This window comes from Mesoplodon bidens, assembly GCF_964165515.1.
Source record: "Mesoplodon bidens genome assembly, chromosome: 2".
Lineage (NCBI taxonomy): Eukaryota > Metazoa > Chordata > Mammalia > Artiodactyla > Ziphiidae > Mesoplodon > Mesoplodon bidens.
Genome location: NC_138177.1, coordinates 171,989,022 through 172,004,469, shown reverse-complemented (window position 1 = coordinate 172,004,469; position 15,448 = coordinate 171,989,022). Strand labels below are relative to the sequence as shown.

Here is a 15,448-nt window from a genome sequence, read left to right as displayed (position 1 = left end):
CTATCGCGGCCTCTCGTTGCGGAGCACAGGCTCCAGATGCGCAGGCTCAGTATTTGTGGCTCACGGGGCTAGTCGCTCCGCGGCATGTGGGATCTTCCCAGACCAGGGCTCGAACCCCTGTCCCCTGCATTGGCAGGCAGATTCTCAACCACTGCGCCACCAGGGAAGCCCACACACACACTTTTATATGTATCTCTATTACATTAAATACCATGAGTTCATACTGATACTCTCAATTCCAATCCAACAGCAAAGAATTCTTTCACGCTTTTTCCCTTTCCATGTTTGTAACTCCCTTCTCCAGCATTGAGAAATCTATTTTTAATCATTTTGAATGTAACTAAGTTTACAGTGAGTGTCTTGCTGGGTTTTTTTTTTTTAATTGCTGTTTAAAAAAATATTTTTCCCACTTGTATTGGTCTTTGTTCTCCAAGAACTATAAAAACTCCAGAGTTTCCATTTATTTATTCATTCAAACAAGATATTTATCAAGCAAACACTATGTGTCACATAATGTTCTAGGGGTGGGGCTACAGCAGTGAATAAAGCATCGTATTGGGAAAGGAACCATGGAAAGAGAGAATAATAGATACAAACTAGGAAAAAGCTGGGATCTGAATGCAGACAGCCTGGCTCCAGAATTCATGCTATACCATCTGCCTCTGATTGCTCTCGTAATTTGCTCTCTGCCTTCTACAAAAATTCACAACTCTCTTGAATCCAATAAAAATGCCTCTGCCAGTTTCTAAATCTACACAGTGCAGAGCCTTGTGCATCTTCCACATTACTTAACATCTCTGAGACTCAGTTTCCAAATCTGCGAAAATGAAGATCCTAATCTCAACTTGCTGTGAGGATAAATTAAAGTACATGAGATGCCTGGTGGTATTTGTGACACATCATTGGTATTTAGTGAAGTTAATTTTCCTTCTCTTTTTCAACATAAATGCTACACTATAAAGTTCTCCCAGAACAGAGACTTTTTTTTCCTCTCTCTAACTCAACTGATCAGTCAGTCAATCATTTATATATTCATTCTTACATCCATTCGAAAAGCAGTTATTGAAAATCCAATATATACTAGGCTCTCTCCTGGTCATCAGGATATAGAAATGGCACAGCCCCTATTCTCAAGGAGCTCACAGTCACATCCAAGAGACACACAAACAATTACAATATAGTCTGATATATAGTTCAGATGCGAGCTGGATGAAGGATGGTCATGTCATGGAAGAAGGCTTCCTGAAGGAAGGGGCTCTGTCATAGCAAGGACTAGAACAGTGGTTCTGCTGTTAAAGATGTCAAGAATAAATAAGTATATGGGTGAATGAATTCAATTCAGTTCATATATTTCATAGAAGATCCTACTGTCCAAGGCCTTGTGCTCTGAACTGGGAGTGTGCAGATGAAGAAGGGGCAGCTCAGGCCTTTAATGAGCTTCTAGTTTTACTGGCAGATACAAACATCTGTAAAGAGATGTTTCAATACAATGTAGAGAATCCTGTGGGGTAGGTGAGCTCCTGCGACAGTAAGAAGATGGAGGGAGGCTCCATGCTCTATTAGTGGATGGATGAAAGGGGGCTCTAAGTTCTATTAGTGTAGGTTTCCTAGAATGAATTGTTGCAGCTTGAATATAACCAGTAGATGAATAGGAGTCATTGACAGCTTCTAATCAGAGGAATAATAGAGTCAAATCTGTATTTGTTGGTAGGACAGAGGATGGAAACGGGAAGGGAAAATTAAAGGACACCAGCAAAGAGGCTGAATTATGGATAGGAAGCTTGATCTGGAGATAGAATTTGGCACTGTTTGCAATTACTCAGGGAGAGTATGTAAAGAGGATTGATGGAACCCAGCGAACCAACACTCTTAACTAGCTGCAGAGAAAAACAGCCCTGGATGGACCCCCTAAGGAGAAGAGTCAGAAGAGGATAATTAGGAAAGACTGGTGTCCTGGGAGTCAAATGAATAAAGAGAAGGCGGAGACAAGGAGGATCAGGAAAGAGAGCAGTTGTGTCCAGTGCTGTACAGAGATCAAAAAGCGTCCACTTTATTTGGCAATAGGTTACTTTTTAAAAAAATATTTATTTACTTATTTAGGCTGCGCCGGGTCTTAGTTGCTGCACGCGGGATCTTCCTTGCTGCGTGAGGGATCTTTCCTTTTTAGTTGTTGCAGGAGGACTCTTAGTTGCGGCAAGCACGTGGGATCTATTTCCCCGGCCAGGGATCGAACCCCGCCCCCTGCAATGGAAGCGCGTCGTCTTACTCACTGGACCACCAGGGAAGTCCCCGCAATAGGTGACGTTTGCCGGAGCAATTTCTGTGTTAGTGGTGAAGGCGGGAGTTCCACTGCAATAAATGAGTGACAGAGGGAGGAGAAAAAGCCAAGATGAGTAAATGAATGAATAAATCCAGCGCTGTGCCCTCACTTGCCCTGGGAATTTCCAAGACCAACGTCGGGAGTTGGTGTTGTGGAAGGACCTTCCAGACAGGGCTCTGGGTGCTGCCTAGGAAACCTGTCCGCCTCGCAACCCTTAGGTAAGCGCGGCTCCAAGGTCAGGGTCACCTCTGGCCTCCTGGCAACCCGTCACCTTGACGACCAACTGAAAAAAACCGGAAAGTACGGAAGCTGTCAGACCATCTCGCGATATCTGGCGGGCCGTCGTCGGCCTTCCGGGCCTGGGAACGGAGGCGGCTCTCGCGAGACTTGCCTGGGGTTTGAGCGCGGGGCCCGACGGTCCGGAAAGCTGGAACTGCGGGTGGGGAACATGTCGGATTCAGAGCTCGGCAGGAAGTGGGACCGGTGCTTGGCGGATGCCGTCGTGAAGATAGGTAAGGGGTTGCTCGTCTCCGGCAGGCCCCACCCGGAGCCGATAAGTTGGCTCAAGGCTCCGCTGACCCGGAGGGCGGAGGAGAAGTCCCGTGAGAGGTCTGGCCATTCGGCCTGTTCCAGCCCCTCAGGCCAGGGAGAGCTGCCCTGGCCCGGGCGGGAGGTCACTACGGCGGCTGGGGACGCGGGCTCCAGGAGCCTGGGCGGCTGCCCGAGGTGGGAGGGGTGGAGATGCAGCCCCGAGGAGGTGGGGGTCGGGTTGGCAGGTGGCAGGAGAGTTGGGGAGCTCTGCGAGTTGAAGCAGTATGCAGGGCGCAACCTTGGGCTGGAGGCTGGAAATTCTCCTCTCTCGTGTCACATCTCTCGCACGGGGCGTGCAGCTTGGCCTGGAGGCCACATTTCTCCTCTCCTGAATCAAAAGTGCCCTCTAAGAAGGTCATCGGGAGCATTTTATAGATACTGTCAGGCTTTAACGTGAGTTGTTGTCATTCCCGACTTGTAACCTGGTTTATAGGCATCAGAGTAGTCTGGGGTCTGAAATCTGAGACATAGTGATGGTGATCTGGAATAAGAATTGCCTTGGAAAGTAAGATAGTGATTGGTAACTTTTCAGCCCTTAATGTAACTCGGTGTAGCCTTTTAACATGTGCTCAGGGACGACACAAAAATTATGAAGTCACTGCTTGGAGGGGAGAGGGAAAGAGGGAAACTCACTAAGTGCCAGACTCTGTGCTTGGTGTGCAACTTAATACATTATTTAAGACAAGTCATGAAATTGAGAGTCAAGTGAAGGGATTTGCCCAGGGCCTAATCAATGGCAAAGTTAGGAATTTAACCCAGGTTTTCTGGCTTCAAGTACCATACTTTTCTTTGGTACTAATTTTTATTATCTAATTTTGATATTTTTGTATGGAAATCTTAACAAAGTATTTAAGAGGATTTAGGATTGTGCCCTTGAATGAAAATATTGGAAAAGAAATAAAATTATAAGGTCCTTGAGAGCAGGGATGTTTTCTGGTTCATTCACTGCTGTATCCTCAGCTCCCAGAAGAGTGCTTAATAAAAAATGTTGAGAATGAATCAGTAAATGAAGTAATTTATCACAGCTACCCCTTCATCCTCGAATTCACCACTTACCGGCCGTGTGATTTCGGGCAGGTTATCTAACCTCTCTGTGCCTGCTTACTCATTTGTAAATTGGCAATAATATTGCTATCTCACAGAGTTGTTTTGAGGATTAAATGAGTGAGTTTATATAGAGGCTTCCTTAACTATGAAATGGTGATAAAGAGATAGATTTACCTAAAAGGATTATGAAGACTGAAGGACAGAAAAGTACACAAGATACTTGCACAATGCCTGGCACTTACTATATATTCAGTAAATGGTGGTAGTAATAATTGTTGATATTGATACTGTGCCACTGCTGATCACCTGAGGCAGCAAGTAGTGTGTGTCATTCATGAGTGGGACATTGGTGGGGCATACACAGGTGGAATAATTAAATGAAGCATGGTGATATATGATTACAGATAAAAACCAAAATAAGTTATTCAGACTTTTTGCTGTAGAGCTATTATAAATCAAGTAAATGGAGTGGTGGGTTGGGGGAAATGGGCCTTTCGTAGAGCTTTGGATAATGACTTGGACTTGGATAGTCAGGGAGAGTGGAAGAACTTGAGCAGAGGCTGGTTGAACTTTTATGGAGGAGGAATTGAAGCACGGAGAGGTTAAGTGGCTAGAAGTGGAGGAGCTGGGGTTAGAACCCAGGCATTCTAATTTCAGCACCCCCCTACTCCCTAAACAAGGCTGGTTTGGGTGGAGTCAGAATTGTGAATTACCTTGGAGAGATTCTACTTTATCTTGAAGGCTTTTGAGTTGGCTTTGTCTTTTTCACATGCATTCTGCATATTCAGCACCTCTGTCTTAAAAATCTATTACTTTCTGCTCCCAGGGCTCAGTACGTTGAGGCTAGTATGGAATCATGAGATGGTTTTAAGTAACAAATACGTACTGAGCTATGGGCCAGTCAGTGGGCAGATAGTGAAAGAGAAGGCATTTCAGTGCCCTCAACAGGGAACTTATGTGATGTAAATGGAATTTTGGTATGATTGTCCTGGCGGTGTTTTTTGTTTGTTTGTTTGTTTTTGTTTTTTTTGCGGTACGCGGGCCTCTCACTGTTGTGGCCTCTCCCGCTGCGGAGCACAGGCTCTGGACGCGCATGCTCAGCGGCCATGGCTCACGGGACCAGCCGCTCCGCGGCACGTGGGATCTTCCTGGATCGGGGCACGAACCCGTGTCCCCTGCATCGGCAGGCAGACTCTCAACCACTGCGCCACCAGGGAAGCCCCTGGCAGTGTTTTATATAGAACAAATCAGGAGTAGAGGAGGCTGACAGTACTGTGAATGTGAAGTGATCAAAGTCTGAACTGTTAGACCAGAAGGGAATGGGTCTACTTGAGAAACTTCAAACTTTTTCCCTCATTTATAAAAAGGAGATAGTAATACCCACCTCCTGGGCCAGCACAGTGCCAAGTACGTAGTAGGAACTCAGTAAATGCTATTTTCTTTATCTTCTCTCCAACTGGGTTAACTTTGCCTCGTTTCATTTCTTATAAAGATGACTCCAAGGTTAGAACTTGGTTAAGTGGTGATGTCATTGATCAGAATTTGGAAGTAAAGCAGGAGGGGTGCATGTACACCTCATTATACTAAGTCACATAGTAACTGATCATGTGAGATGGCAGGAGAGAGACTGAAAAAAGCTCATAATTTTGATTGTTTTTCTGCTTACATGGTTGAATTTGTTTGAGAATGATAATGAGGTTGAGAAGAAGTTTTTAATTTTGAGGGAGAAGCTGAGTTCAGATTTTTTGTGTGTGTGCGGCACGCGGGCCTCTCACTGTTGTCGCCTCTCCCGCTGCGGAGCACAGGCTCCGGACGCGCAGGCTCAGCGGCCATGGCTCACGGGCCCAGCCGCTCTGCGGCATGTGGGATCCTCCCGGACCGGGGCACGAACCCGCGTCCCCTGCATCGGCAGGCGGACTCTCAACCACTGCGCCACCAGGGAAGCCCTGAGTTCAGATTTTGAGGGGGTTGTCCCTGAAGTAATGGACGTAGAGAAAGGGCATATGAGAAATGAAGCATAGGAGTGTAATTTTGGGGGACTTTCGTCTAAGAGGCATTTGAGACTATGGAATGAACACTTTTTTTTTTTTTGGCTGCCTTAGGTCTTAGTTGCGGCATGCAGGATCTTTCATTGTAGCACGCGGGCTTCTATCTAGTTGTGGCGCATGGGCTCTAGAGTCTGCAGGCTTAGTTGCCCCGTGGCATGTGGGATCTTAGTTACCCGACCAGGGATTGAACCTGCATCCCTTGCATTGGAAGGCAGATTCTAAACCACTGGATCACCAGGGAAGTCCCTGGAATGAACAGTCTTCTGTAGTGAGTGTGTTAGTTCCTATTCCTATAGGCAGTGAGGTTATAGAACTGTTTAGAAGTTACAGAACTCTTCAGAAGTTATAGAGGTTATAGAACTCTTTAGAAGCAAGCTTCTTTGGCTGCTTGCTTTTCTAGTACTTCAAAATGGAGATGGAGACTCAGGAACGGCAGCCTGCCATAATAAGATAGAGGTTTTGTAGAAGATGTAGGCAGGGAAGAAGGGCCAAGGCAAGCTTTCAGCTGCATGTTGATAATTTTTTTGTTGTTGTTTTTCTTCAACCTATTAGATAATTTCATATTCTCTGGCTTCAGAGAGACTGAAGGGAGGTCAAGGTGAATGGACAGCTCCCTTGGTGAGCACTTCTCTGTTTGGCACCTTATAACTAAGTGTTTTCATTCTTTTCCCACCGATTTGCTGAAAAATGACTGTTTTAATCATTCGTGTTTAGCCTAGATGTTGTACAGCTGAGTTAAAGAGCCCTCATAAGCATGTACTTTAGGCACAAGTTGTTTTCAAAATTGTTCTTCAAGGATTTACTCTGAAGCTTGAGTAATGTTCTCGTATGATTTTGTCCTATAGGAAGAGCTACATTTATTTATAAATACCACCCCTCCTTTCCTATCATAGGGAAAGCAGTTTTATTTCCCCCATATTCTGGTTTTAAAATATCTATTTATTTGTGTATAATAGGAGTATGTGGGATAGAAGATTTCTAGTATGGTTTGACCTGGTGCATTGAGCTCATTGACTCAAAGAAACAAAACAAAACACACGCCTCTCTGTAATAGGCACAATAGGCCATTGTTTGTTAAACGTGTTTCTCTCTTCTTTCACTTCTTGTTCCTTTCTTTTCCTTTCTTCCCCTCAGATTTTTCCTTTCTCCCTAGTTCATCCATAAGGTTTGAGACTGTCTTTAAAAAGTAATAACATTGTTAGCATTTAAGAAGTTCCTAGGTGTCCTATTTATTCTCCATCACGTCACTAAATTTTTTTAAAGCTTTTTTAAAAAATTAATTTATTTTATTTTATTTTTGGCTGTGTTGGGTCTTCTTTGCTGTGCGCCGTCTTTCTCTAGTTGCAGCGAGCGGGGGCTACTCTTCGTTGCTGTGCCTGGGCTTCTTGTTGCGGTGGCTTCTCTTTGCGGTGGCTTCTCTTGTTGCGGAGCACAGACTCTAGGCGTGCGGGCTTCAGTAGTTGTGGCATGCGGGTTCAGTAGTTGTGGCTCACGGCCTCTAGAGCTCAGGCTCAGTAGTTGTGGCGTATGGGCTTAGTTGTTCCGCGGCATGTGGAATCTTCCCAGACCAGGGCTTGAACCTGTGTCCCTTGCACTGGTAGGCGTTTTTTTGTTTTTGTTTTTTAACACCTTTATTGGAGTATAATTGCTTTACAATGGTGTGTTAGTTCCTGCTGTATCACAAAGTGAATCAGCTATACATATACATATATCCCCATATCTCCTCCCTCATGCGTCTCCCTCCCACCCTCCCTATCCCACCCCTCTAGGTGGTCACAGAGCACCAAGCTGATCTCCCTGTGCTATGTGGCTGCTTCCCACTAGCTATCTGTTTTACATTTGGTAGTGTATATATGTCCATGCCACTCTCTCACTTCGTCCCAGCTTACCCTTCCCCCTCCCTGTGTCCTCAAGTCCATTCTCTACATCTGCGTCTTTATTCCTATCCTGCCCCTAGGTTCTTCAGAACCTTTTTTTTTTTTTTTTTTTTTTTTTAGATTCCATATATATGTGTTAGCATACGGTATTTGTTTTTCTCTTTCTGACTTACTTCACTCTGTGTGACAGTCTCTAGGTCCATTCACCTCACTACAAATAACTCAATTTTGTTTCTTTTTATGGCTGAGTAATATTCCATTGTATATATGTGCCACATCTTCTTTATCATTCACCTGTCAGTGGACACTTAGGTTGCTTCCATGTCCTGGCTATTGTAAATAGTGCTGCAATGAACATTGTGGTACATGACTCTTTTTTTTTTTTTTTTGCGGTACGCGGGCCTCTCACTGTTGTGGCCTCTCCCGTTGTGGAGCACAGGCTCCGGACGCGCAGGCTCCGGGGCCATGGTTCACGGGCCCAGCCACTCCGCGGCATGTGGGATCTTCCCGGAGCGGGGCACGAACCCGTGTTCCCTGCATCGGCAGGTGGACTCTCAACCACTGCGCCACCAGGGAAGCCCCCATGACTCTTTGAATTATGGTTTTCTCAGGGTAGATGGCAGGCAGATTTTGAACCACCGTGCCACCAGTGAAGCCCCACTAATTTTTCTTAATAGCTCCTATATCACCATCTGGAATTTGCAATTTGTTTCTTTACTTGATTGTCCCTCCCTAGAATGTAAACTTCGTGAGAACCAGAGACTGTTTTGTTCACTGTTGACCCCCAGCCCCTGGGATAGAGGAGACATACAGTAACTCTTGTTAAATGAATGATATGTGTTGCTGAGAATTTTGTAGACTGTTCTCAGCCTGTATCTGCTACTCAGTGTCTTTGTTAACTGAATGAATTAGCATTTAAATTTTAAAAGTCCAAGTAGGGTACATTTCATGTGAATTTCTGCCAGTTCACACTTTGATCATGTGTCCTTGTACTCTTGGAACTTTTACCAACTTTTAATTTCATCTGGGCATGTAAATTATTGTCAGTAATCTTAATAATAAAGTAGTATTAGAAATATTTGGGAGTAGTCAACCAAGAAACATAAACCAGAGAGCACTTTTTTATTTAAACAAGTAGAGCATGATGTTGGTTTAAGTGGTACTGCCAAAGCCTTATTGCAGGAAATTAAAAAGGAGTGAAGAATATTATGTTTTATGAATAGCATGTTCCATTAGTTTATGTGAATGCGTCATTAATGGTTTTTGCTAATTTTATGAATTTATTTTTGTTTTATCAGATTTATTGAATGCTCTGGTTTTCTTTCCCACTCTGCTCAAGGGCTGTGCCATTTATTGATATTTTTCCTTGTACATACTGAGTAGTTAGTCTTGTGTGTACCCACATGAATAAGACACACATTCTTGCTAATGAGAATAGGAGGCATAGTATTGCGCTAACACAGGAGTCTTAATAGTTCTGGGACAGAGCTGATGCGCTCACCTTTGCTTGTCACTCGGACTGGATGGGAGGTTTTATCTATTTTCTGTTTCCCAGGGGAAATAAGATCCTAAGAGATGAGAAAATCAGAGTTTATGAGACTTACGGAGGTCCTTCCCTGCAATTTGAGACTATCTAAGCCCTGCGAGTGTAGGTCATAGAAGCATTGTCATTGCCCTTAGAGTGCTGTTACAACTCACTCTCGAACGCAGAAGGCCTGTGCTGGCAGGCTGTGACCTCATGACCAAGTTGATGTCTGTGTGGCAGAGGCTATGGCCCCAGATTTGCTGGAGGAAGCTTTGAGGAGAATCTCGTTCCAGTACTTTGTGGATTCATTTGGAGGCCTTGGGAATCCTTAATGTGAAAAAACGGTGAAATTGGCTATGTCCCTTCTCCCCCACATTTCACTCCCACTTTGAGACCAGAGTAAGGACTATCTAGTCTTTTTTAAAAATTTTAATTAATTAATTAATTTTTGTCTGTGTTGGGTCTTAGTTGATGTGTGTGGGCTTTAGTTGCGGCGAGTGGGGGCTACTCTTCGTTGTGGTGCACGGTATTCTCATTGCGGTGGCTTCTCTTGTTACAGAGCATGGGCTCCAGGTACACGGGCTTCAGTAGTTGCAGCAGGTGGTCTCAGTATTTGTGGCTTGCGGGCTCTAGAGCGCAGGCTCAGTAGTTATGGCACACGGGCTTAGTTGTTCCGCGGCATGTGGGGTCTTCCTGGACCAGGGCTCGAACCCGTGTCCCCTGCGTTGGCAGGTGGATTCTTAACCACTGCGCCACCAGGGAAGTCCCAGGAATATCTAGTCTTAATAATCCATGTATTGGCCAGAAAATCTAAAAGAGGGGAAAGAGATGTCACGGTTGGGAGAGGGATTGACCAATGCCATGATACTTTCCTGAAAAAGGCTGTCCTTGCAAGCCAGGTGTATTAAGCATAAGGAAAAATGCAAGCCATGGATATTTATAAGCAGCCCGTAGAATGTATTCCATTTAATGGACTGTGATAGCATTCACATGCCTTTCCTTTTCTTTTGCCTGATTTTTTGCATTAGAAGTAAATGTACCAATAATTACTTCTCTGTGCCTCAGTTTCCTCAACTATAAAATGGTAGTTGTTTACAAGTGATGATAAAATGAGATAATCTCTGTACAGTGGTTAGTACATTACCTGTACTTGGTAAATACTAGCTGCAGGCATGTGAATGAAGGATAGCAATCATAAGTTAAAATAACACATTTGCTCCTATCACGGCTATTGTAGGTGGTATGGAAGTCCGACAATTGGTATTCCAGTTTTATATACATAGTAGTAATAATTAATGTATGCTTCTCTAAGCAATTTAATACCAGGCATTGTGGAAATCTCGGGGGAGGGGTGCACAGATGAATAGGCACTGGGCCTGCCCTTGAGGGGCTTACCTTTTTGAGGAATGTGAAAAGGAGGTGGAGACTTCAGAATTCCATCTTAGAGAATTCCATCTTAGGTGCTTAGTAGGTGGACCGGGTGGAGGTCCGCATTTCAGGTCTCAGAAACTGTCCAGGCATCATCCCAGAGACTTTGGCTCCTTCAGGGAGTGATGATAATGGCTACCATTTATTGAGCACTTAATATGTGCCAGACACTGTGCTAAGCATGTTACATTATCTCATTTAACCCTCATAGTCTTGAGGGGTATTTTCCCTCAATATATATATTTTTAATTGTGATAAAATACAAATAACAAAATTTACCATTTTATGGGGGGGATAAATTAGGAGCTTGAGATTAACATATACACACTACTATATATAAAATAGATGAACAACAAGGACCTACTGTTTAGCACTGGGAACTATATTCAATATCTTGTAATAACCTATAATGGAAAAGAACCTGAAAAAGTTATATATATATATATATATATATATATATATATATATATATATATATATATACACACACACACACACACACAGACACACACATATACATATATATATAAAACTGAATCACTTTGCCGTATACCCAAAACTAACAGAACATTGTAAATCAACTATATTTCAATACAATTTTTACAATTTTAATTTAAATGAAAACAGTCTTAAATTGACCATCCTAACCGTCTTCAGGTGCACCACTGAGTGGTATTAAATATGTTCACAGTGCTGGGCACTCATTACCATCGTCGATCTCCATAACTCTTCATCTTGTAAAACTGAAACTCTGTACCCAGTTAACAATCACTCTCTACTCCTGCCCATACCTCCCAGCCCCTGACAACCACCACTCTACTTTCTGTCTCCGTGATTTTGACTACTCTTAAGTACCTCATGTAAGTAGAATCATACAGTATTTGTCTTTTTGAGATTGGCTTATTTCACTTTGTATAATGTCTTCAAGGTTTACTCTATTTATTTATTTAGGCTGTGTTGGGTCTTCCTTGCTGAGCGCGGGCTTTCTCTAGTTGCGGCTGGTGGAGGCTACTCTTTGTTGCGGTGCGCGGGCTTCTCATTGCAGTGGCTTCTCTTGTTGTGGAGCACGGGCCCTAGGCCTGCGGGCTTCAGTAGTTGTGGCTCGTGGGCTCAGTCGTTGTGGCTCGCAGCCTCTAGAGCGCAGGCTCAGTAGTTGTGGCACATGGGCTTAGTTGCTCTGCGGCATGTGGGATCTTCCCGGACCAGGGCTTGAACCCGTGTCCCCTGCACTGGCACGTGGACTCGTAACCACTGTGCCACAAGGGAAGTCCCATCTCTATATATTCTTGATATTAATCCTTTATCAGATCTGTGATTTGCAAATATTTTCTCCCATGTATGTGGGATACCTTTTTGCTCTGCTGGTATTATCTTTTTTTTTTTTTTTTTTTTTTGCGGTATGTGGGCCTCTCACTGTTGTGGCCTCTCCCGTTGCGGAGCACAGGCTCCAGACACACAGGCTCATCAGCCGTGGCTCACGGACCCAGCCGGTCCGCGGCACGTGGGATCCTCCCGGACCGGGGCACGAACCCGTGTCCCCTGCATCGGCAGGCGGACTCTCAACCACTGCGCCACCACAGAAGCCCCTACTGGTATTATCTTTTGGTGCACAAAATTAAAAAATTTTTCTGAAGTCCAGTTTGTCAATTTTTTCTTTTGTTGACTGTGCTTTTGGTGTCTGAGCAGCAAAAATCTCGTTTCTCATCTACTCTCATACTGACAGTACTTCTGATGGCAGATGTGTGGGTTTTCCACACCAAGATATTCTCTGACACCAGCTGGGTGCTCCATTACACAATTCAATTCTGACAGTAACAGGATAGCACAGACCCTATGAGTTAAGGGCTTAGTCCCCTAAGACTCTCACTTCAGATGCCAATCAGAAATCCAGATTGTTACCTACGCTTCTGACTGACTGGCTATGAATCAGGTTCCCATGATTCCCTCATAGGGTTCAGTAATTTGTTAGAATGGCTCACAGAGCTCAGGAAAACAGTTTTATTTAGTAGATTACCAGTTTATTACCAAGGATACTAAAGAATATGAATGAACAGCCAGATGAAGAGATACATTTGGTGAGGTCCTGAAGGGTCCCAAGCGCAGGAGCTTCTGTTTCTGTGGAGGTGGGGTGCACCTCCCTCCTGGCATGTAGCCCTCTTGGCATGTAGAAGTGTTCACCATCCTGGAAGCTCTCAGAACCCCATACTTTAGGGATTTTTCGAAAGCTTCATCATGAAGGCATGATGAATCATTAACTCAATCTCCAGCCCCTCTCCCCTTCTTGGAGGATGGCGGATGAGGCTAAAAATTCCAAGCGTGACTTGGTCTTTCTGGTGATCAGCCCTCATCCTGAAGCTATGCAGGAGCCCATCAAGAGTCGCCTCATTAGAGTAAAAGTCACGCCTATCACCTAGGAAGTTCTAAGGGATTTAGGAGCTCTCTGCCAGGAACTGGAGGCAGAGACCAATATATGTATTTGTATGATTTCGTATCCAAGAAATCATTGCCACATCCAATGTGGTGATGTTTTTGCCCTGTGTTTCCTCTTAGAGTCTTATAGTCTTACAGGTTTTTGAGCTGTATTCAGTTAATTTTTTTTTTTTCGGTACGCAGGCCTCTCACTGTTGTGGCCTCTCCTGTTGCAGAGCACAGGCTCCGGACGCGCAGGCTCAGCGGCCATGGCTCATGGGCCCAGCCGCTCCGCGGCATGCGGGACCCTCCCGGCCCGGGGCACGAACCTGCGTCCCCTGCATCAGCAGGCAGACTCTCAACCACTGCGCCACCAGGGAAGCCTTACTCAGTTAATTTTTGTATATGGTGCCAGATAAGGAGAGTCTGATTTCATTTTTTTTTGCATGTGGACATCCAGTTTTCCCAGAACCATTTGTTGAAAAGACAGGCCTTTCCCCACTGAATGGTCTTGGCACCCTTGTCAAAAACCATTTGACCATATATGCAAGGGTTTTTTTCTGGGCTGTCTATTCCATTGGTCTATCTGTCTGTCTTTATGCCAGTACTACACTGTTTTTTTTTTTGACCGTGCTGTGCGGTTTGAGAGATCTTAGTTCCCTGACCAGGGGTTGAACCCGGACCCACGGCAGTGCAAGCTCTGAGTTCTAACCACTGGACCACCAGGGAATTCCCAGTACTACATTGTTTTGATAACTGTAGCTTTGTAGTAAGTTTTGAAATCAGGAAATGTGTCTCTTGGTTTGTTCTTTTTCAAGATTATTTTGGCTATTCAGGGTCCCTTGAGATTCCATATGAATTTTAGGATGGGTTTTCTATTTCTGCAGAAAATATCATAGGATTTTGATAGGGATTGCATCGAATCTGTGGATCACTTTGGATAGTATTGACATCTGGTAGCAAATAATATTCTATGGTATGGATATACCACATTTGGTTTATCCATTTATCAGTTGATGGACATTTAGGTTGTTTACACTTTTTCGCTATTATGAATAATGCTGCTGTGACCAAGTATACCAGTTTTTATACGGACATATGTTTTCATTTCTCTTGGGTATGTTCCTAGGAGTGGGATTACTGGATTGTATGGCTCTTTGTGTAGCATTGAGAAAAACCATTAAATGTTAAGCTGAAGAGTGACGTGGTTGAACGTCTGATTTCAGAAAGGTCCCTGAAGTATTATGAGAATGAATTGGAAAGGGCCAGAATGAGGGCAAGGGGTGTATTAGTATATTATTGCAAAGTCATGTCATAAGTGAAATGATCAGGTTAGAGGAACCCAGAACTAAGATGGGGCAGAAGGAGTGGAATGGAGATGGATGTAATGGTGACAGTACAGCAGTTATGTTTACAGAACTTGAAATGCAGGCTCATGAGCAGGAGTTGTCAGGGTGATGTCAAACGTACATAAATGGAGAGTGGAATTGCGGTTGACAAGTAGGAGAGGCAGGAGGGGAGCCCAAGTAACATTTTGCAGTTTATTAATTTCTGATATGTCTTGAGATTTGTCACTGGTTATATGCAGCTCTATCAATAGAGATGAAAGTTAATGCTTTGCCATACATTCATCTTCATGAAAAGAAAGGGTTTGGCCTTGTTCCTTCCTTGATAAGAAAGTAGGACAGTAAATGATTTAGCAGCTGACCTACCTTAGAATTAACCAGCAGGTTTTGTGTATTCATCTGCTGATCAATTGCATATAGTTAAATTGATTGTTTAAGACCATTTTAATGTTAAAAAAATACTATACTGGTCAACTAATCTATAACAAAGGAGGCAAGGATATACAATGGAGAAAAGACAGTCTCTTCAGTAAGTGGTCCTGGGAAAACTGGACAGCTACATGTTAAAGAATGAAATTAGAACACTCTAACACCATACACAAAAATAAACTCAAAATGGATTAGAGACCTAAATGTAAAACAGGACACTATAAAACCCTTAGAGAAAAACATAGGAGGAACACTCTTTGACATAAATCACAGCAAGATCTTTTTTGATCCACCTCCTATAGTAATGGAAATAAAAATAAACACAAATGGGACCTAATGAAACTTAAAAGCTTTTGCAAAGCAAAGGAAACTACAAGCAAGGCGAAAAGGCAACCCTCAGAATGGGAGAAAATATTTGCAAACAAATC

General features: G+C 43.7%; 1 protein-coding gene across 1 annotated transcript in view; it reads left to right on the top strand.

The window, feature by feature from the left end:
- Nucleotides 1-2,703: 2,703 nt before the first annotated feature.
- The window catches only part of MICOS10 (mitochondrial contact site and cristae organizing system subunit 10), a 35,271-nt gene continuing 22,526 nt past the window's right edge, over nt 2,704-15,448 (top strand). The window contains exon 1 of the mRNA XM_081224610.1: nt 2,704-2,832. Coding sequence (XP_081080736.1) covers nt 2,769-2,832 — 64 coding nt within the window. The 5' untranslated portion in view covers nt 2,704-2,768. The remainder of the gene's footprint in view (nt 2,833-15,448) is intronic.